The sequence below is a fragment of the Pristis pectinata genome, chromosome 17, assembly GCF_009764475.1.
Source record: "Pristis pectinata isolate sPriPec2 chromosome 17, sPriPec2.1.pri, whole genome shotgun sequence".
In the NCBI taxonomy this organism is placed as follows: Eukaryota; Metazoa; Chordata; class Chondrichthyes; order Rhinopristiformes; family Pristidae; genus Pristis; species Pristis pectinata.
The window spans coordinates 5,529,238-5,553,257 of NC_067421.1; the positions used below are offsets into that span (position 1 = coordinate 5,529,238).

Genomic DNA, 24,020 nt, shown 5'->3' on the forward strand with positions numbered 1-24,020 from the left:
GATAGGACAAGTTTAGAGAGATAGAGGCCAAGCGTAGGCAAATGGGGCTAGCTAAGCTTGGCACCTTGGTCACATGGGTGAGCTGGGCCAAAGGGCCTGTCTCCATGCTGTATATCTCCATGGATCTGAGGTGAAATTTATTTCTCTGAGGTATATGGGGCTTAGAAATCTCTTCCTCAAAGGGTGTTGGAAGCAGGGTTGTTAAGGCAGAGCTAAATAAATATTTGATAAGCGAGGTTTGCCATAGCGAGATAGGAATGTTAAAGTTACAGTCAGGTCAGCCGTAATCTTATTGAATGGCCTAATTTATATTTTTGGTATCGTCTGGGAAGTACGGCCAGAGTCAAGCCCATGGCATCACGGCCATCTCGACTATACAGGAGATACATGACGAAGGTAGAGAACGCCACAGTTAAAGGGGATTCATTAGCTGCGGAAATGACCTTGGGTTTCTGTGGCCACAGACCTGACTCCAGGATGCTATGAGTTTGTGCTAAAGGAGCCCTGAGCTTACTGGAACCCTCCTCCCACCTCTCTCTGCCCATCCTTCCACTTCCTGTCTCAGCTTTCCAAATTCAACCTGCTCCTTCATCTCTGTTATCGACCTGATGTCCATCATACTTCTCCCGCCTGCTCTGGTTTGCTTACTTGTTATGTCTTTTGTTGTTGAGGGAGTTCTAGTTTTGATTGTTGCACCTTTCCCCTGGTGTGAAAAATTCGAACCGTGGCTCAGAGCCTGCCAGTCTATCATTTCCAAGTACCCATCCTCAACCCACTAAATCGCCTCTTCAGCAATTACTCTTTGTCCCTTTTCACAGCCAGTCAGAGCCCCTTGAAATTCCTTTCACCCACATCACTCCTTCAACCATGCCTTTGTCAAGCCAATGTTTCTGGCTCAGTTCTTGATTTAGATCTGTGCTCCTGGTACTGTCCAAACAGGATGTTAGTGAATCAGGTTTTTACCACAATCCAGTGAGTTTGCGGTTACGGGGACTAGCCTACTTTCAATTCCAGATTTCTTCATCATTTCATCCCTTGAATTTAAATTCTCCAGCTGCTATAGTGGGATTTGAACCCATGACTTTGGATCAGTAGCTCAATAGTCTAGAACTCTGGCTGCTAGTCCGGTCAGTTAACTGCTATGCTTCCCTACCCGGCAGTCTTACCATGCTGTGATCAAAGTCGGACATGACTGGATCTTCCCACTGCTGCTCTGTTGTCCTTTCAAGCTGGCTCCCATATCCCTCACCATGACACTGGGTGACACCGTACCACTTGGCCTATTGATCCTGCTCGGAGGTGCAGTCTCCCTGCAACTGCACCCATCACATGCTGTTCCTCTCCTCCTCCCCACCCCAGACAGCCACCCACTCTAAGCGCCGTTTGCAGCATTCTGGCTGTCCTTCCAACATCCTTATCACTTGGGATCCATTTCTTTGAATCCTCAGTCTCTACCTCACCTTGTTTCTTGATACTTGGTATCCTGTTGACCGCACTGCATTCTGATTCAGCATTTCTTTACAAAGTGTGGCTGAGGTCTGGAGCCAGCTGTTCGGGTATGCTTTCTCCCTGGCATGTCCTCAGTTTGTGTTCCAATGAGCTGGAGCTGGAGAGGCATCTGCTACAGACTCTCACTTGGAGGAGTCTCGCTGTCCAAGGGCTTCCCTCATTTTACACCTCTGACACACAACTTGCAATGCCTTGACCTAGTCTTTACACCACGCTAATTTGTGTGGGGCACTGCAAAATTGTAAGTACTTTAGATATTGAATGCCTCAAGATTACACAAACTACTGTGTGTTGAGACAAGTAATAAAGAACAACTTCCCTGGGCCAAAGTCCCACTGATCCAATTCGCAATTCCCACCTGTTTAAGAAATCACTTTTGCAACCATTCATTATATATTAGAATAGTTTTTTTTTCTCTCTTTTTTCCCACCCCATTTCTTTTTCCCTTTTCCTTGGAGCAGACTCGATGGGCCGAATGGCCTGCTTCTGCTCCCTTATCTTGTGATCTTGTGATCTTATTCGTTATGCAAAGAGGGAATCATTCCCATTACTCAAATTTCAGATAATCTGTTTTATGGTGATCACATGGTGCATGGAATGCTTTGAGGTAGTTTAGGATCAGGGTTGGAGCAAAGGCAGGTGAGGCAAAGGTTCTTTTTTGATGGGGGTACCTTAGTGCAGTTGGAGTTTACCCACCAGTTTCAGATCAAGGTGTGAAGTTTCTGTTAAAGTGGGAGGTTTGCCTCGCTCAGATCAGGGTCCTTGTTTGTTTCCTCATTTATATATCGGTGTTCCCGTGTGTGAGAAAAAGAGTGGTTAATAAAATGTCTTTTTCACCCCAGCCTACACCTCCACCTCCACCAATGTCAATCACAAAGCAGCAGTACCTGTGCCAGCCCCTCCTGGATGCTGTCCTGGCTAACATACGCTCCCCGGTCTTCAACCATTCCTTACAGCGAACCTTCGGGCCTGCTATGACTGCCATCCACGGACCACCAATTACGTAAGTACCTTAACAACAGCACCTCGCCTCTGAATGGGCCCCTGGTTCTCTGCTGCACCACTTGAATGAGTCTCAGTGGATTAATGCATAGATGCCATCTAGCAAGATACTTGCCTTTACGATCGAACTGTGCAAAACATTTCAATTCTCTTCAAACAGGTAAATCTTAAGGAGTCCCTAAAAGAAAGGAGGGAGTAGTTTAGGAAGAGAATTCCCGATATGAAGGTTTAGCCAGCTGAAGGCACACCCACAAAGCTAGAGAGATTAAAATTAGGGATGTGCAAGAGGCTGAAATGGAAGGAATGCAAAATGTTGGAAGTTTATGAAGCTGGAGGTGATTACAGAGGGGAGAGAGAGTTGAATTATGTCAGTGTGTATCTGCCTCTCTCTTCCTCCTCCAAACCTTCCACTATGACTTTGGTCCTGATATCTCCAGTATATGGCTCAATGACACTTCTTGCTTCATTGGTTTTGCAGCTTAGCCAAAGTTTATCTCTGACCCACCATTACAAAAAAAAAGTTAAAATTGTTGTTTAACAAAGTTAAAAAGACCTGGAAGTGGGGCAGGTCATTAGATGGAGGGTCACGGAGGATGAGGATGAACTGGGCCTGGTGCAAGGAGAAACATGGGAAGCAGAGTGTTGGATAAACCCAACCTTATGTTGACTTAAAATAAGACATTTAACCTCATACAGTGCTAGGGGAAATTGGTGGCTCAGGAATGGAGGTTAGACAGTGTCATCAGCTTTCCCAGTGTTTGTCTGGAGAATGTTTCCGTAGATCCACTACTCAATGTAGGACAAGCAGTGTGATAAGTTATAAAAGGTGGAGTTGACAAGAGCACTGTTGCTGAGGTTCAGCTGGGCAGCATCGGTGTGGTGGAAACTGACATTGTGTTCAGATGATGCACGGGATCCATGGTGACCTGGTGGCTTGGATTCAGATAGAAGGCGAGAGGGTGGTGGTGGAAGGTCCATGTCCAGTGATGTTCCACAGTGATCGGTGCTGGGACCTCTGCTGTTTGCGATATATACACACAGGCACATACGTAAATGACTTGGATGAAAATGTAGATGGTGGGTTAGCAAGTATACAGATGTCACACGAACCGGTGGAGCTGTGGACAGTGTACAGGTCTGTCAAAGAACGCAGCAGAATATAGATCAGTTACAGATGTGGGCAAAGAAATGGCAGATGAAGTTAATCTAAGCAAGTGTGAGGTGTTGCACTTTGGGAGGTCGTATGTATAGGGAAAGTACACAGTTAAAGGCAGCACACCTTACAGCAGAGGGGTCTTGGGGTCCAAGTCCATAGCTCCCTGAAAGTGGCCACCAAGTAAATTGGGTGGTAAAGAAGGCACGTGGCATGCTTGCCTTCATTAGTTGGGGCATTAAGTATATGAGAAAGGAAGTTAGGTTGCAGCTATATACAACTTTGATTAGACCGCACTTGGAGTACTGTGTGCAGTTCTGGTCGCCCCATTACAGGAAGGATGTGGAGGCTTTGGAGAGGGTGCAGAAGAAGTTTACCGGGATGCTGCTGGGATTAGAGGTATGAGCTACAAGGAGAGTTTGGACAAACTTGGCTGGTTTTCTCTGGAGCGTTGGAGGGGAGATCTGATAGTTAATAAAATTATGAGAGGCATAGATAGGGTAGAAATGTCAAATACTAGAGGACATGTATTTAAAGTGAGAGGGGGAAAGTTTAAAAGAGATGTGCAGGTCAAGTTTTTTTTACACAAAGAGTGGTGGGTGCCTAGAATGGGCTGGCTCAGGTGGTGGTGGAAGCAGATACAGTAGTGGTGTTTAAGATGCTGTTAGATACATGAATATGCAGAGAATGGAGGGATGTGGATCACGTGCAGACAGAAGGGATTTAGTTTAGTTTGGCGTAGACGTGGGCTGAAGGGTCTGTTCCTGTGCTGTACTTTTCTGTGTTCTTTGATGTCGTGGGGGGATAATACATGGATGAGAAATAGCTGGAGTGCAGGAATACATCCTTGAAGGAAAAGCCATAGAAGGCTATGGACTAAGTGCTAGTAAATGGCATTACTTTAAATGATACTTGATGTGGTGGGCAGAAGGCTTGTTTCCGTGCTGGCTGACTGTATGACGTGAGAAGTAACCAGAGGAGAAGCCATTGCAAGTGCTTCTCTAGCTAAGATGGGACGGAGGCGAATGTAAAAGAGAATCCTGGAATGGCTACCGCAGGGAAGAAGGCTATTCAGCCCATTGGTCCTTGCCAGCAGCTCTTTGGTCCTAACCCCAAGTCCCTTTTCTGTAGCCTTGTAACTTTTTCTCCTCCACCATATTTATCCAGTTCCCTCTGGAAGGCCACAATGGAATCTGCTTCCACCACATCTTCAGGCAGAACATTCCAGATTCCCACCACACACTGTGGGGAGTAAAAGGTTTTTCCTCAGGTCACTCTTAATACTCTTCCCCTTTACTTTATACCCGTGACATCTAGAGCTTGATCCCTTCGCCAACGGGGACAGCTTCCCACTCTGTCCAGACCCCTCATCATTTTATATACTTTTTCAGATCTCACCTCAGCCTTTAAAGAACATAGTCCCAGTTTCTCCAATATATCCTCCTAACTGTAATCCCTCATCCCAGGACACAATCTTGTAGATCTTTGTTAGGCCCTGTCTAATGCCTTCACACCCTTCCTGGAATAAGGCAGCCTAAACTGGACATAATATTCCAGTTGAAGCTGGGCGAGTCTTTTATAAAAGTTCGTCTCTGCTGTTATACTCCATGCCATTATTAATTAAAACCCAGAATTGTGTGTGCCTCACTAACCGCATTCTCACCCTGTCCTGCCACTTTCAGTGATTTGAACACATGTACTCCCAGCCCCACTGCTCCTTTTCAAACAGTGTGCTTTTCTTCTCAATTGCCTTGCCTCATTTTCTCACCAAAATGCATCATCTCTCATTTCTCTGCATTGAACCTCATCTGCCACAGGTCTGCCTAATCCATCAGCCTGTTGTATTCTGCTGCAGACTATCACTATACACAAGAAATCCAGAGCACAAGAACAGGAGTAAGCCACCAGCCTGCCCTGCCATTCCATATGAGTATGGCTGATCTACATCTCTGTGCCAGTTCCCTATAACCCCAATTCCTCCACCTTTCAAATATTCATCCATCTCCACTTTGTATATATCTAATGATCTGGTCTCCACCACCCTCAGGAGCAGAGAATTCTGGCAATTTGCCACCCTCTGAGATATGAAATCTCTATGCACCTCAGTTTTAAATGACCAGCCCCTCATTTTGCATTATGTCCCCTTGTTACTCTCCCACTATTGAAGAAAACATGTCAACCTCTCTGCCGTCAAGCCCCTGTAGGATCTTATATGCTTGAGTAAGAGCACCCCTCATTCTTCTAAAATTCACCCTGCAGTTCCCAATACTGCCACGTTTTGTGCCATCAGTAATTTCAGAAATTGTGGCTTTCACCCCGAGGGCTAAGTCGTTAGTGTAGTTCAAAGTAACCAGTTCCTGGGAGTGCCGTCCTGTAGTCTGTTGCCTGTTACATGGTCAACTTTGTATCAGTGCTGTCACTGTCCCTTTCATAGCATGTGCTTAAACTTTGCTGATAACCCTGTGATGTGGCACATAAAAGCCTTCTGGAGCTCCATGTACACGGCATGGACTGCATTACCCTCGTCAGCTCTATCCATTACCTTATCAGATTGGTTAAACATGATTGGCCCCTAAACGGATCCGTGTGGCTTGCCTTAATTAATCCATTTCCTCCAGGTGATAATGGATCAATGTCTCTAAACGCTTTCCCGCTACTGTGGTTAAACCGTCTGCTCTGTAGTGGTAAAGCTTATCTTTACTCCCTTCTTAGAACAAATGTCACATTTGCCACTCTTCAATCCTCGGGCATTATCCCTGTATCTAAAGAGCATTCAAAGATTGTCCCTTCAAAGTCCTAGACGCATCCGTACAGTTCTGATGATTTGCCTACTTTTCTAATACCTCCACATTATCAATTTTTAACATATTCACTGTCTCAACTATCTCTTCCTTCACTACTACGCTGGATACACTCCTTCCCTTATGAAGACAGGTTAGCAGCTTAACACTGCTCTCAGCAATCCATGTGCAAGTTCCACCTTTGTCCTTAATGGGCCCACACCTCACTCCTTGTGTGCTACCTTTTACTATTTATATGTCCATAGAATATTTTTGGATTCCCATCTACATTGGCAGCTAATCTTTTTCCCATGTGCCCTCTGCCTTTCTTGTTTTACTTTTGACTTTTTTTCAGGCCCTTCAGCCCACAAAGCTGTGCTGAACATGTCCCTACTGTAGAAATTACTAGGCTTACCCATAGCCCTCTATTTTACTCAGCTCCATGTACCTATCTAACAGTCTCTTAAAAGACCCTATCGTATCCGCCTCCACTGCCATTTCCGGCAGCCCATTCCACGCACTCACCAGTCTCTGAGTAAAAAACTTACCCCTGACATCTCCTCTGTATCTAGTCCCCAGCACCTTTAACCTATGTCCTCTTGTGGCAGCCATTTCAGCCCTGGGGAAAAGCCTCTGACTATCTACCCAATTAATGCCTTTCATCATCTTATATACCTCTATCAGGTCCCCCCTCATCCTCCGTCACTCCAAGGAGAAAAGGCCAAGTTCCCTCAACCTGCTTTCATAAGGCATGCTCCGCATTCCAGGCAGCATCCTTGTAAATCTCCTCTGCACCTTCTCTATGGCTTCCACATCTTTCCTGTAGTGAGGCGACCAGAACTGAGCACAATACTCCAAGTGGGGTCTGACCAGGGTCCTATATAGCTGCAGTAATACCTCTCGGCTCCTAAATTCAATTCCACGATTGATGAAGGACAATACACTGTATGCCTTCTAACCACAGAGTCAACCTGTGCAGCTGCTTTGAGCGTCCTATGGACCTGGACCCCAAGATCCCTCTGATCCTCCACAGTGCCAAGAGTCCTACCATTAATACTATATTCTGCCATCATATTTGACCTACCAAAATGAACCACTTAACACTTAACTGGGTTGAACTGCATCTGCCACTTCTCAGCCCAGTTTTGCATCCTATCTATGTCCCACTGTAATCTCTGACAGCTCTCCACACTATCCACAACACATCCAACCTTTGTGTCATCCGCAAACTTACTAACGCATCCCTCCACTTCTTCATCCAGGTCGTTTATAAAAATCACAAAGAGTAAGGGTCCCAGAACAGATCCCTGAGGTATACCACTGGTCACCGACCTCCATGCAGAATACGACCCTTCAACAACCACTCTTTGCCTTCTGTGGGCCAGCCAGTTCTGGATCCACATTGCAATGTCCCCTTGGATCCCATGCCTCCTTACTTTCTCAATAAGCCTTGCATGGGGTACCTTATCAAATGCCTTGCTGAAATCCATATACACTACATCTACTGCTCTCCCTTCATCGATGTGTTTAGTCACATCCTCAAAAAATTCAATCAGGCTCATAAGGCAGGACCTGCCCTTGACAAAGCCATGCTGACTATTCCTAATCATATTATACCTCTCCAAATATTCATAGATCCTGCCTCTCAGGATCTTCTCCATCAGTTTACCAACCACTGAGGTAAGACTCACTGGTCTATAATTTCCAGGGCTATCTCTACTCCCTTTCTTGAATAAGGGAACAACATCAGCAACCCTCCAATCTTCTGGAACCCCTCCCGTCTCCATCGATGATGCAAAGATTATCGTCAGAGGCTCTGCAATCTCCTCCCTTGCCCCCCACAGCAGCCTGGGGTACATCTCATCCGGTCCCGGCGACTTATCCAACTTGATGCTTTCCAAAAGTTCCAGCACCTCCTCTTTCCTAATATCTACATGCTCAAGCTTTCCAGCCTGCTGCAAGTCCCCCACTACAATCCCCCAGATCTTTTTCCATAGTGAATACTGACGTTAAAGTATTCATTAAGTACCTGTGCTATTTCTTCCGGATCCATACACACTTTCCCATTGTTAAGTCCCAGTTGATAAGTCCTATTCTTCTCGCATCTTATCCTCTTGCTCTTCACATACTTGTAGAATGCCTTGGGGTTTTCCTTAATCCTGCCTGCCAAGGCCTTCTCATGTTCCCTTCTGGCTCTCCTAATTTCTTTCTTAAACTCCTTCCTGTTAGCCTTATACTCTTCCAGATCTCTAACATTACCTAGCTCTCTTTACCTTTTGTAAGCTTTTCTTTTCCTTTTGACTAGATTTATTATAGCCTTTGTACACCACAGTTCCTGTATCCTCTCGTGACTCCCCTGTCTCATTGGAACATGCCTATGCAGAACTCCACACAAATATCCCCTGAATATTTGCCACATTTCTTATGTACTTTTCCCTGAGAACAACTGTTCCCAATTTACGCTTCCAATCTCCTGTCGGAGAGCCTCATAATTCCCCTTTCTCCAAGTAAACGCCTTTCTAGTCCGTCTGTTCCTATCTCTCTCCAATGCTATCGTAAAGGAGATAGAGTTATGATCACTATCTCCAAAATGCTCTCCCACAGAGAGATCTGACACCTGACCAGGTTCATTTCCCAACACCAAATCAAGTACAGCTCTTGTAGGCTTATTTACATATTGTGTCAAGAATCCTTCCTGAACACACTTAACAATCTCCACCCCATGTAAACCCCTCACTGTCTGGAGATGCCAATTGATGTTTGGGAAAAAAAATTACACCGGTTACTTCGGTCGGACCTTTTTTTGTAATCAGTCTGTCTCTCGCTGGTATTTTCAAACCAAGACTTGTCTTAAGCACCCTTTTTTTTGCTTTATTTGCCATAGTATCTCTTTTGTCATCCAGTGAACTCTGGATTTGTTTGTTCTTTGTCCCTCAATGGGACTGTACCTGAACCATCTCTCTCTTCAAAGCAGCTCAATTTTCTGCTACAGTTCTACCTGTCAGCTTTTGGATCCAATGTACTCTGGCCGGGTCCACTGTCATGCCATTGAAATTGGTCTTCATCCAATTAAGTATTTTGACTTGTTGCTGCAGAATTTGGGATTGTAACAATTGGAAAGTTATCAGCAAGTATAATACCATATTCTACAAGAATATTCTTCACACCGAGTGGTTGCAGTGTGGAACTTGCCACATGCAAAATGGCTGAGGTAATTACTACAATAGGTGTATAGTTAAGGGGAAACCATAAGACATAGGAGCAGAATTAGGCCATTCGGCCCATCGAGTCTGCTCTGCCATTCAATCCTGGCCGATTTATTTTCCCTCTGAACCCCATTCTCCTGCCTACTCCCCATAACCTTTGACACCCTTACTAATCAAGAACCTACCAACCTCCACTTCAAATATACCCAATGACTTGCCCTTCCACAGCCATCTGTGGCAACGAATTCCACAGATTCACCACCCTCTAGCTGAAGAAATTCCTCCACATCTCTGTTCTAAAGGGATGTCCTTCTATTCTGAGGCTGTGCCCCCTGGTCCTAGATTCTCCCACTATTGGAAACATCCTCTCCACATCCACTCTATCCAGGACTTTAAATATTCAGTAGGTTTCAATGAGATCCCCCCTCATCCTTCTAAATTCCAGCAAGTACAGGCCCAGATCCAGACCCGTCAAACGCTCCTCATACGTTAACCCTTTCGTTCTCTGGATCATTCTTGTAAACTTCCTCTGGACCCTCTCCAACGCCAGCACATCCTTCCTTAGATATGGGGCCCAAAACTGCTCTCAATGCTCCAAATGTGGTCTGACCAATGCCTTATAAAGCCTCAGCATTACATCCTTGCTTTTATATTCTAGTCCTCTTGAAATGAACGCTAACATTGCATTTGCCTTCCTTACTGCTGACTCAACCTTTAGGGAATCCTGCACTGGGACTCCCAAGTCCCTTTGCACCTCCGATTTCTGAATTCCTTCTACCAAAGTGCATGACCATACACTTCCTTACATGGTATTCTATCTGCCACTTCTTTGCCCATTCTCCCAGTCTGTCCAAGTCCTTCTGCAGACTCCCTGCTTCCTCAACACTCCCTGCCCCTCCACCTATCTTTGTATCATCCGCAAACTTGGCCACAAAGCCCTCAATTCCATCATCCAGATCATTAACATATAAAGTGAAAAGTAGTGGACCCAACACTGACCCCTACGGAACAACACTAGTCACTGGTAGCCAACCAGAAAAGGCCCCCTTTATTCCCACTCTTTGCCTTCTGCCAGTCAGCCAATCTTCTATCCATGCTGGTACCTTTCCTGTAACGCCATGGGCTCCTATCTTGTTTAGCAGCCTTGTGTGCGGCACCTTGTCAAAGGCTTTCTGAAAATCCAAGTAAACAACATCCACTGACTCTCCTTTGTCTAATCCTGCCTGTTACTTCCTCAAAGAATTCCAACAGAAACTCCAGGAGTGTTGCTGTACTACACACATAATGTTGGATCTAGTAGAGTGGGTGGAGACTCAGATGTGGCATTAATTCTGACTTGGACCAGTTGGCTTTTCTTTATGCTTTAAAATCACAAATGAGGGTAAAGTTTGAAAATTTCTGCCATGAATTAGGAAAATCAGGCAAAAGTCGGCTAAGCAGGGCTACATGAGAGCAATACAGTGGGAAATATTAAAGGAAAGGTAAGAATTCTTTATAGGAAGATCAATTTTTTATGAATGACTGTGGGAGGCAGTGTATGAGAGGGGGGAGATTACAGAATTATTAAATGTTTACGTGGTTACTCTTGCTATTGAATGATGAGGAGTTGGGAAGACATGCCCAAGTCTAGAGGTGAGGAACATGGTGCTCTGTCTGATTCCATGCTGGGAGCAGTGAATAGAGAAGACAACATGGCATCCACCCAGATGTTCAGAGCACATTGGCATCACTGAGCATTGGAGAGGTAAAAACAGGCAAGGGTCAAACCCTCACTTGCATCTGTGAGCTCATTCTAACTGTGAGAGAAGAGTGACTTTGAAGAGCACTTGAGAAAGATGGAATGCTCACAGGGGAGCAGCATGTGGTTCTGAAAGGATGGAGCCTTTCTGACCACATCACCAGAATCCATAGAGGAGTTGCAGAGTTGGCAGGTAACACAATATGAAAGATAACTTGGTATTAAAGGCAGCATTAATATCTTCGTGGTACTAAAAAATGTGATGAAGGTTAATGCCTGCATTAAAATTCCACAATGCTTAATTAGCAGGAGATAACAGATTAAATACTACTTAAGAGGGAACAAAGTGGTTATGTGAGAAATGCAACTAGTTGGGAGAGAATGTGCCTGGAATTTCAGCTGTTTATTGGTAAAGTGCGTTTATCGCTGTGCTAAATTAAACACTTCTGCCGAAAGAAGTGTCATGATACAGCACTTCCATCTACTCATGTAGCTTAAGCAGAGCTAACAACCTCATAATTGATCAGTTTACAGCAAACCTTCTGCCATTCCCCATCCAAGTGCAAAAATTAGGCTTATTTTCAGTCATTCTTGAAAATGTACCTGAATTGATTGCTATTTTGTAGAATTCAGTGGAAATGTAAACGTATAACCTCCTAATGAAATGCTTCAAATAGGATCTTGTCATAGTGAACATCCTGTTTCATCAGACAAGTACAAAGCCTAATGTCGACCCCCTCGATCCAAGCATTGCCACCTGTTAAATTGTGTCATTGCTGAGTGAAGGATTACAAAGATGTCCATGTCACTCATGCCTACTGAGTGCTGCTGACCGCTGGACCAACCACTGCCTAATCATTCTCTTATCTCCATCAACTGGCCCAGAAAGCAACAATGACAACGGAAACACCACCACAAGAAAATGAATGTCGAAAGACCGAGAGGCCACCAGAGACACCCCAGACCTACGCCTTCTACCATCAAGAAGGACAAGAGGCGAAGGCACAGAGGAACACCACCACCAGGGTCCTCTCCACATCACACACCATCCTGACTCGCAAAAACTTTGCCATTGCTTCATCGTTGCTGGGTCTAAAGTCTGGAACTCCAGCACTGCGGGAGCACCCTCACCAGGAAGACTGTAGTGGTTCAAGGTGGTGTCTCAGCATCTCCTTCACAAAGGAAATCAGGGATGGGTAATAAGTTGCCGGCAACCCAGTTTCCTCCCACATTCCAAAGATGTACAGGTAGGTTAATTTGGTTTTAAAATGGGCGGCGTGGACTCGTTGGGCCAGACGGGCCTGTTACCACGCTGTAAATAAAATTTTAAAATTTAAAATAAAGAAAGGAAAAGCTCCCCTCCGCCAATGCTCATAGATCAATCCAAAAACTCCCAACCAAACTGTGGCTGCAGTCTGTCGTCTGTCCACGGTGCCTGGAGTACCCTGAATTCCTCCATAATTAACGCTTGTGAAGAGACTTGTGGCTCCTCTAGCTGAAAACACAGATGAGTTGAATCAGCAGGGATGCTGGAAGAAGTTAACTGTAAACAGGAGGCATTTGGACTGGAAGCACTGAACAGTCTCAGAGGAGAAACAACAAATCTACAGGCCGAGGTCCAACAACAAACCCGCAGCGTGAAAGACATGCTGGGCGGGGAGACTGCATGAGATCCAACAACTTGCTGATAACCATAATATGTATGGATTCTTCAGTGTTGTCAAGATCATCTGTGGCCCAAACACTAAAGACCACCCAACTCAGAGCCAAGAATGGAGGAGAGCACATCATAGACAGAGGCAGACAGTGCCAGCTGGAGAGAACTTCAAAGATCTCCTCAACCAAGACCTTGGGCAATGCACATGTTCCTGTCTACATCAATGGTGCTGAGGTCAAGGGGGTTGAGAGCTTCAAGTTCCTTGGAGTGAACATCACCAATAGCCTGTCCTGGTCCAACCACGGATGCCACGGCCAAGAAAGCTCACCAGCACTTCTACTTCCTCAGGAGGCTAAAGAAATTTGGTATGTCCCCTTTGACACTCACCAATTTTTATCGATGCACCTTAGAAAGCATCCTTTCCGGATGCATCACAGCTTGGTATGGCTGCTGCACTGCCTATGACCACGTGAAACTGCAGGGAGTTGTGGACACAGTTCCGTGTCCACACTTGTGGACACGGAAACCAACCTCCCCTCCATAGACTTTGTTTACACTTCTCATTGCCTTGGTAAAGCAGCCAGCATAATCAAAGACCCCACCCACCCAGGACATTCCCTCTTCTCTCCCCTCCCATCGGGCAGAAGATACAAAAGCCTGAAAGCACGTACTGCCAGGCTCAAGGACAGCTTCTATCCCGCTATTGTAAGACTATTGAACGGTCCCCTAGTACGATGATGGACTCCTGACCTCTCAATCTACCTCTTTATGGCCTTGCAACTTATTGTCTGCCTTCACTGCACTTTCTCTGTAACTGTAACACTATTCTGCATTCTGTTATTGTTTTACCTTGTACTACCTCAATGCACTGATGTGATGAAATGATCTGCATGGATGGCGGTATGCAAGATAAGTTTTTCGCTGTACCGCGGTACATGTGACAATAGTTAACCAATTTACTTTGCCCCAGACACGAGTGCCCATGACTTAATCCTACCACATACTATTTGCAATAATCTAGGCACAACCCCAGTTCAGTAAAAGGTTGAAAAGTCCATGACAGCTGAAAAACAGCAAGGCTTCTGGAGCAGACAAAATCCTTGTTGAAGTGCTAAAACATGGTAGAGAAGTCTACTGTAGTCATCTCAAAACACAAAAGAGGTGGCACCAATACTGTCAACAAAATCCTTCAATGCCGATGTCTTCTCCCAGGTCAATGGGAGCTTGTTCCACATGGGTGACACCAGACTGCGCTATCACTGTTCCTAGCGCAGTCACAGGAGGACAGAAAGTGGTTCAAGGACATTCTCAAAGTCTCCTTGGAAAGGGTGTGGCACCCTCACCAGCTACTGGGAATCCGGGCCTGTAAACACTCAACGTAGAAGGAGCATTTGGGGAGGCACTGAGGGGAGCATACAGAGGCCACTGGCAAGCAGCAGGAGTGCACACCAAATCACCTCTCCCAGCCAATCAGTGGCCACTTGTGGCAAGGGTCCCAGGTAGGGGTGGTCACCCACTTTGGAACCCACAGAACTGGAACAGAAACAATTCATCCTGAGGGACTGCTAAGAGGATAACTTACCATCAATTTAACTTTGTCATCTGCACACATACAATTTGGATTAAGTACCAAGAAGGAATGAATATTATGGATTTCAGAGGTCCATTTTGAACTGTCTGTGGAATTGATTGCAAAGATTTAATTTGGTTGGTAAACTGGTTGGTGAACGTGAAAGTGGCAATGCACAGTGAGGCATTTCAGTGAATGGAAAGTGTTGTGAGTGGAGTTCAAGGAGGGTGGTATTTATAATTCATCAATCAGTTTAGTGACAAATGTTGTCTGTCTTTGAATTTCCAGGTACCACCAGTATTGGTTTATTATTGTCACGTGTACTGAGGTACAGTGAAAAACTTGTCTTGGTTACCGATCATACAGGTCAATTCATTACGCAGTGCAGTTACATTGGGTTAGTACAGGGTGCATTGATGTAGTACAGGTAAAAACAATAACAGTACAGAGTAAAGTGTCACAGCTACGGAGAAAGTGCAGTGCAATAAGGTGCAAGGTCACAACAAGGTAGATCATGAGGTCAGAGTCCATCTCATTGTATAAGGGAACCATTCAATAGTCTCATCACAGTGGGGTAGAAGCTGTCCTTAAGTCTGGTGGTACGTGCCCTCAGGCTCCTGTATCTTCTACCCGATGGAAGAGGAGAGAAGAGAGAATGATTCGGGTGGGTGGGTTCTTTGATCATGTGATTATGTCCTTAAGTATATAGTGATGGTAATCAATGTGCAGTAATCCCAGTCAAGATGGTGACTGGGCAGAGACGTGGATTGTGCAACAAAGCTCACAACAAAAAACTGCATCAGGAAGGAGATTCATTTTGGAGGAATCATTAAAACCATTGGATCTTTATTTATGTTTGGGATGTGAGTGTTGCTGCCAAGGCCAACACTTATTACCCAGATTGTCTTGTGAAGGTGGTAATTCCTTGGGCTGCAAGAGTCTCTTGGTGAAGGCATTCCCTCTGTTATTGGAGAGGAAGTTCCAGTGTTGGTGAAGGGAAGGCAATATACTTCCAGCTGGGGGAGTTTTCCAACGGTGGTGTCCCCGTGTGCCCGCTGCTTTTGTCTGTCTTGTTCTAAGAGGTCAAGGTGAAGAAGATGGTGTTAAATAATCTTTGTTGTGTGTTTTACGGATGATTGTACTTTGTAGCCATGGTGTGCTGGAGGGTGAGAATGCTTGGGCTGGTGGAAGAGGTGCCAGTCAGCCTGGAGGATTGGTCCTGCATTGCTGGAGCTACACTCACCCAAGTGGGGAATATTCATTCCATTATTCTCCTGGAGTACCCTGTAGATGGCATGAGCTGCACTCGTCCATCATAATCCTGATCTGCTCCTTCAAGATAGTGGAAAGGCTTTGGAGAATCTGGAAGCAAGTGAGAATATCCAGTTCGTGGTCTCTGTGGCTGCACTATTTAAGGAGTCATACGGCGCAGAAACAGGCCCTTCAGCCCGCTCAGTCCATGCTGACCATCAGCCACTCACTTACACTAATCCTACGTTAATTCCATTTTATTCTTCCACACTGTATCAACTCCCCCCCAGATTCAACCACCCACCTACACACTAGAAGCAGTTTACAGCAACCAATTAACCTATCAACTTGCACGTCTGTGGGATGTGGGAGGGAACCAGAGGGGGAAACCCAAATGGTCACAGGGAGAACGTGCAAACACTGGAGATTGATCTGAATTTTCCAGTTAAGTCTCTGGTTGACAGGCTATATTTCACCACACAAGTTGAAGCATTTAAGCACAGTCCACATCAGTCGTGATATCATTATATAGTTTGTGTTTGCTCCTAAGTTAATTATTTTTTCACTGAGACCTGTTTCCAGGTTGCTAACCTCCCCTAATGGAAAATTGGTGTTTGGTTCATTATGACTGTGTATTGTAGCACACTGGACACTGAGGCTTTCTGATCCTGTGGAGCTGTCCTGACCAGCTTGGTTGAGAATGTTGGCCAGGATGTGACAAGTCATGGGGCAGAAGCTGGAGCCTGCCCTTACTCTGAGCTCCCGGGTGGGTGGGGGTGTTCCCGGGAAGAGTGACCAGGAGTTTGATGTTAACATGCTGAGTGGAAGCTGGGATAGTTCTTCCCGCTCACCGCAGTGCCAGGTGGGGATTAGCTCTGAATAGTGCTCATTGTTCTCAGTGGCGCAGGGAGATGGGGGTAACTCTGCAGGCCCAAAGGCAGTGAGCTGGCAGACGAGGGACATCACTGATGCAGTGCAGCAGGATGTAGTGTGTGACGTATTACACAGTTGTGTGCTGTGTAGTAACCGTGTTAGTGAACAAAGTAACATGGCTAATATTGGGGAAACAAAGGACCGCAGATGCTGGAGTCTAGATGAAAACCACTCCGATGCTGGAGGAACTCAGCAGGCCAGGCAGCATCCGTGGAGAAACCCTGTGGTGCCACCCCTTTTCCTATCTTCAGTCCTGAAGAAGGGCCCTGACCCGAAATGCTGACTGCCTGCTTTTCTCCACGGATGCTGCCTGGCCTGCTGAGTTCCTCCAGCATCATCGTGTTTTTCATTTGGCTAATATTGGGGCTGGACTTCTGTTGCAAACGTTCCAGAAAAGGCTTGAAAACATGTCAGCCACCTTACTCAGCTGTAATGTAATGTTTTCCACACAGGGCCCCTCTGATTTCCGCCCGGAAACGCAGGCACGAGGACGACGAGAGGCAAACCATCCCCAATGTCCTGCAGGGGGAGGTCGCACGGCTAAATCCAAAATTCCTGGTGAATTTGGACCCTTCCCACTGCAGTAACAATGGAACAGTTCATCTCATATGCAAGTTGGGTGAGTGAAGATGGGTGCTGGCTTCAGTCCAATGCTGTTGTTTTCATGTCAAGCATGAATTTTGAGAGGTTCACTGGTCACCTGGTGCGTCGTCCTGCACCGAGGTTGTAATGTGACTCCTCCGGGACTGGCTGGATAGAGATGTGAGCTGGTGTTGATTACTTGAGCTAACGTTGACTTGATCTTTTCTATCAGATGATAAGAGTCTCCCCAGTGTTCCCCCACTACAGCTCAGTGTTCCAGCTGACTACCCAGATCAGAGCCCTCAGTGGACTGATGACTCCCAGCAGTATGGTAAGTTCACAAGGGAAGGGTTGGGCTGTTTCTTTTACAAAATGCAGTCGACTGGACAGGCTGCTGACTCCCACTGTGTAGACAGTCCTTTATGCACATACAGTTGTGAGTCTCCTCCACTGTGATTGTGGTGACACTGTTCTCGACCCACACTGATTTTAGTAGAATCACCTGACATACTCAAGGAACAGCGAAGAAGGAGCAGTGGTTCAGTCAGTCAGTACCTTGGGTCTGATCCGCCATCCAGAATGATAATGATTGATCCAGTTTTGGTACCAATCCCATTTTACTGCCCCCTCCCCATATCCCTCGTAGTTCAGATGTCTGCCATTCTCTGGAATGGTACTAGGAATGAGGGACTTCAGTCCTCTGTAGGCAGAGGAGAGGTTGAGGTTCTGCTTGGATGATCAGACAGAACTGTTCAAAATCATGAAGGTCATTTGGGACAGTAAGTGAGGATTGTTTCTAATGGCTGAGGATGTAGTTTGAGATAATTGGTAAAGGAACCAGAGATTCTATAAGGAAATGTTTTTACAGAGCTGTGAATGTGCTTGCTGTGAGGGTGGTGGGAGTGGGTTTAGTAAACCTTCCAAAAGAGGAGAGTGGGATTAGCTGCTAGCTCCACCGTGGAGGTAGACAGAGTGACCACTGGATGCACTGGGTCATTTTATGAAGTGAAGCTCTCTCAGTTATCAAACACATTTTAACAGACCACACCCACGTCACACTGAGTCATCACCTGAATGAGTTTTAAGGTCATGTGTGCAATCTCTGCCTGTAGGCAAATGCCGAGCTGGGGATTTCAGGCATTAGTTAATGTCAGGGAGAACCAAAGGACTGCGGACGCTGGAATCTAGATGTAAAACACTATGATGCTGGAGGAACTCAGCAGGCCAGGCAGCATCCGTAGAGAAAAGCAGGTGGTCAACGTTTTGGGTCGACCTTTCTTCAGGACTGAAGAGAGGAAAAGGGGAAGCCTGATATATAGGAGGGAAAAGCAGAGCAGTGATAGGTGGACAAATTAATGGCACATATGCAAAAGACCCAGCCCAAATCCAGGCTATTTGGTACTTACTGATCAGAGATGTAGCTGCATTCCTTAGTACAGTCCAAGGTCACCTATTGTGAAAGTGTCAGGACATTGTGCCTCAAATACCGGAAAACATCCGAAGGTAATCCAGCATTCACCCCTCACATTAACACCACGCCACGTGAGACAACATTGGAACTGACAATGAAATGCGTGGTAGGGGAGGTACACCGCACAAGGACTGACAGCAACAGGCTGTATGAATGTGGCTTTTAACAGCAGGCTGCACTGTCAAGAGTGCTTCAAAGGAGGCATTGATCCAAGCTCCTGACTTTGAATGTGAAAGAACACCTCACGATTCAGAGAAGAGCAAGGGAGCTTTCTAGTCCTGACCAACAGGTACCCCTCATCCAGCACCACGATGAAGAGATTAACTGGTCCATTTTGTGCATGTGATGGAGGCTGTAATACTTGCATCCAGTAATCTGCGATGTGCTTTAAAGCCTCATTGAAAGCTATATCACGTGGCTTTGTTAATGCAGGCGGTGTTTGGTTACTGCTGGCACAGTTCCAGGCTCAGTGGACCAGAGTGACCCGACACAGCTGAGTACAGTAACGCCCAGTCTCTGCTCTGCATCATTCTGGGGCATTAGTCGGGCTCTTCAGCTGTTCCTTTGTGCTTGGCTGCAGTGGAATTCACAGGTAAAGAATCAAAAAGACCAAGTTTTTAAAGGTGCACAGGCTACTGGCGGGGCCAGCAAAGGGTTGATGTTGGAGTGTGTGAGGTGCGACCTGTGTCACTGTGACAGCTCACTCTTCGTCTGTTCCCTTGCAGAGGCCAACCCATTTCTGCAGATGGTTCACCGTGCAATGACATCCAGGCTCCTACAGCTGCCCGACAAGCACTCTGTCACTGCACTCCTCAACACCTGGGCGCAGAGTGTGAAGCAGGCCTGCCTCTCTGCAGCATGACCCCTTCCGGCAAGGTGTGAGCACCTCCCCACCGAGCCAATCTGTAACCAAGCAGCCTTTTCATGGATTCATCAGGAAGCTAGATGTATGGAGAAGGACTTACACCATTTAGCTCTCTTCCTGGTCACCTTAAAATACACAGGACCTTTCCATTGCAATTTCTGGATATAAAATATATGTATCAAGAATTCAACACATTATTTACAGTCCTTGTTTCTCTTTCAGGCAGTGTTTTTGCTCATAACCCGAAGTGGATTTTAGTATTCCATATGTTACTTGGGTAAGCGTGTTTTTAATAACGTATCAGTGAAGTTATCACTGGAGTAAATTGTTTTCCACAGAATTGTTAATAGTTTTGTTTTATTTACCCAAGGATTTACGACTTGACATTACCACCAGTGCCAGTCTGGTCATTCTCTGAGAGTCCACCTGCAGTGATCCCAGCCCCACTTAAGAACGTGAGCAGATAATCCCCAGTGTAGTGCTGGGCAGTGCGGTACTGAAAGAGCTCTGCCTTTTGGGTGAACGTGAAACTGCCAATAAAAGCAGTTAATGCTGGAGATGCTCACCGGGTTAGGCAGCACCTGGGGGGGCAGAGAGAGAAATTTAATGTTTGAAGTGAGACAGAACTGGGACGAACTGCACTTCACAAGCCTTCACCCTCTGAGTCAGCACCACCACCACTCAGAGGGTGAAGGCTTGTTAAGTGCAGTTAGTCCCAGTCCCCACAAATCACAGACACCTCCCGTGTTCTCTCCAACCCTCCCCCTCTCTGCAGCTGGAAATATTTCCAGTGTTTGACTCGGAGACACTAGAGACTGCAGACGCTGGAATCTGGAGCAACGCACAGACTACCGGAGGAACTCAGCAGGTCGAGCAGCATCTGACCACGGGCGCTGCCTGACCGGCTGAGTTCCTCTGGCATTCTGTTGTAGCTTTCCCCAGTTCAGAAGAAAGATCAGTGATCTGAAACGTTAAGTTCCTCTCTGTTGCCTGACCTGCTGAGTGTTTCCTGCAGTTTATTTTCATTTCAGATTTTGAACATTTGCAATGATTTTAATTAAATTAAACTGCTACAATGGGTTAAGTTACCACAGTGTTTGAAGGGGAGTTCTTCAGGTATCTCAGGCAATCTTCTTCCTCCGGCCAACATCACTAAAAACAGATGACATGGTCCTTGCCAGGAGTTGCGTGCTGCCATATGATAGGTGCACCTTATAGCCGTACACATGGTGTAGGAGGTGTTTCTGAAATATGAAGTCTGATGGAACAATGTTCTGATAGGAACTGCCCTCACACTGGCTCCCCACCTCCACTGATCTTGGTGGATCTCATCTCGGACAACTTTAGGCTACACAATCCTGACAAACGGGTAGGAAAAGATCATCAGCATTTCCACTCCGAACCAGTGGATGAAAACTGCCGTCAGTTTGTGCTGCATTCAGGTGAACTAAGCAGAGAGTGGTCTCTGGCTATGGTCAATGAACAATGACCGCTTGGGATAGCCACATGAGGACATCCTGTGAACTCCAGCAGTGTCTGCAGTGAGGGGGAAGGGGCAGAGAAAATACTCGTCATGAGACGTAACTCTTAACCAAAAAAAACTTCATAGTTCGGGGATGTGAAGTAACTTCTATAGCCAATTACAAATGTATGCAGCGACAACCCCATCAGAAACTGGCACTGAGGTTGCTGAATGGCCACAATTGTGGAATACTGTACCGAAAGGTCCAGCATGGAGATGATGGGCTGAATTACAGCCTCCTGCACCATAGTGTTCTGTGATTTGGTGAAGACAGACTGACAATTTTATTCTGGAGATACCCGGCGAGTGTCCACCGAGCCAATTCCACGTCGTCATCTTTTGCTCGCCCTGACGACTGCGCCATCCATTCTCACAGAGTTCTGGCGTTTATTGGGCTTGTTCGTGACCCCCATATTAAAGGTGGTGTATATTTCTGCTGCAGTGTCCTAGTTGAGCACACTTTCCATTCAAGGTGTTTCCAGATGTTTATCTCATCAACAGACAAGAGTCTGGGATGTGATTAACTGACAGGTTGACTTATCCAAATGCCAAAGATTCAAAGGTTCCTGACATGTGGATGCCCAAAAAACACTGTAAGGTCTAAAGAGGATTCATAGAATGATGCAGTGTAGAACTGAACGAATCAACCTTTTGTCTCTGTCAGCTCTTTGGTAGTTATCTAATTAGTCCTACTTCCTGCTTTGTATCCAGAGCCAGGGAATTGTTTTCTCCTTTTGAATATTTGTCCAATTTTCTTTTTGTATGTTACTACTCAGCCCTTTCCTACCGCCCTCGTGGGCTGTGTGCTGCCGCTCACAACTCACTGTGTAAAATAAATTCTTCATAGAACATAGAACACTACAGCACAGTACAAGCCCTTTGGCCCACAGTGTTGTGCTGACATTTTATTCTGCTCTAAGATCTATCTAACCCTTCGCTCCCACATAGCCCCCCATTTTTCTATCAATCATGGGGCCATCTAAGAGTCTCTTAAATGTCCCTAATGTATCTGCCCCCACAACCTCTGCCGGCAGTGCGTTCCACGCACCCACCACTCTCTGTGTGGAAAAAAAAACTTACCCCTGACATCCCCCTTATACCTTCCAATCATCTTAAAATGATGCCCCCCTTGGGTTAGCCATTGTCACCCTGGGAAAAAGTCTCTGACTGTCCACTCGATCTATGCCTCTTATCATCTTGTACACCTCTATCAAGTCACCTGTCATCCTCCTCCTCTCCAAAGAGAAAAGCGCAAGCTCACTCAATCTATCCTCATAAAACATGCTCTCCAGTCCAGGCAGCATCCTGGTAAATCTCTGCACCCTCTCTAAAGCTTCGAACCATGACTCCTCTGGTTGCTTCACCAGTCAGCTCCCACTGCTGCTCTGCTTAGCACCATCCCACTGAGCACTGATTGGGTATGGTGTCCTTGGTCCTCCGGCCCTGACACACTCAGGTATGTATATCCACCTGTACCTTAAAAAGACACGGGATGTTTGCTGCTCTTTCGGGCAGCTGGCTGGAACCCTGGCATCTCCCGAGCCATGACTCGCCACACGAGTGGATGTCGAGAGGCTCCTGGGGGGCCGGTGTTGGATGGGCTGGGGCGGTCTCCATGCTGAGATGTGGGGCCCAGGGCTGCACCCTGTCTGACACGGATGTTGGGGACCAGGAACAGCTGCCCCGCGTGGGGACAGACCGGCCGCATCCTGCAGTCTCCCTCATCACCACCTGCTTGCAGGGTGCTGTCTCTCCTGCCCTCCCCAGCACAGAGATTTCTCAAGCTCAACAATGGTCACTGCCCTTTGAGCTTACACAGCCAAAGAGGCGAGGAGACCACAGCTTCCAGCAATGACCTGGGCCCAACAATCTTCAACCTTTTCATCAGTTGTCTCCCTTCAATCACAAGGTCAGAAGTTTACTGATGATTGCAAGATCTTTTTGCAACTCCTCAAAAAATGATCAGACACAACTCGGGCATGGATCAAAAAATGTCAAGTTCCCACTGCACCAGACAATTGGCAGGGATGTTTCTTGATAAGTAAACCATCTCCAACGTGAGAGTCTAACCGCCTATGTTTCACATTTATTGGCTTAACCATCATCCAGTGCCATCGATATCCTGGGGTCACCATTGACTTGAAACTGAACAGCCACAGAGACAGTGCAGCAACAAGAGCAGGTCAGAAGCTGTGGCAAGTGACTCCGCTCATGGCATGAAAAGGTCTATCCACATCTGTAAAACTGGAGTAAGAAGTGTGATGGAATATGTGGACACAGCTCAGCACATCACAGAAACCAGCCTCCCCTCCATAGACTCTGTCTACACTTCTCACTGCCTCCGTACAGCAGCCAGCATACTCAAAGACTCCATCCGCCCGGGACATTCCCTCTTCTCCCCCCTCCCATCGGGCAGAAGATACACGTACCACCAGGCTCAAGGGCAGCTTCTATCCCTCTGTTACAAGACAATTGAACAGTTCCCTAGTACGATAAGATGGACTCTTGACCTCACAATCTACCCTGTTATAACCTTGCACCTTATTGTCTGCCTGCACTGCACTTTCTCTGTAGCTGGGACACTTTACTCTGCATTCTGTATTGTTTTACCTTGTACTACCTCAATGCACTGTGTAATGAATTGGTCTGTATGAACAATATGCATGACAAGTTAACAAGTGACAATAATAAACCAATTCCAATTCCATTTGTATAGATAGATACAGCTTCAAAAATGCTTGTTACCATTAAGAATAAAGCACCACGGTTGACTGGTACCCT

At 46.2% G+C, this 24,020-nt stretch overlaps 1 protein-coding gene across 3 annotated transcripts in view; it reads left to right on the forward strand.

The window, feature by feature from the left end:
* Positions 1–23,912, forward strand: part of med15 (mediator complex subunit 15) — a 95,717-nt gene extending 71,805 nt beyond the window's left edge. For all 3 annotated transcript variants that reach the window (XM_052032053.1, XM_052032054.1, XM_052032055.1), the window contains 4 exons: positions 2,352–2,512; positions 17,252–17,418; positions 17,614–17,712; positions 19,578–23,912. In XM_052032053.1, the coding sequence (XP_051888013.1) occupies positions 2,352–2,512; positions 17,252–17,418; positions 17,614–17,712; positions 19,578–19,714 (564 nt within the window). In that variant the 3' untranslated portion in view covers positions 19,715–23,912. The remainder of the gene's footprint in view (positions 1–2,351; positions 2,513–17,251; positions 17,419–17,613; positions 17,713–19,577) is intronic.
* The last annotated feature ends 108 nt before the right edge of the window (positions 23,913–24,020 follow it).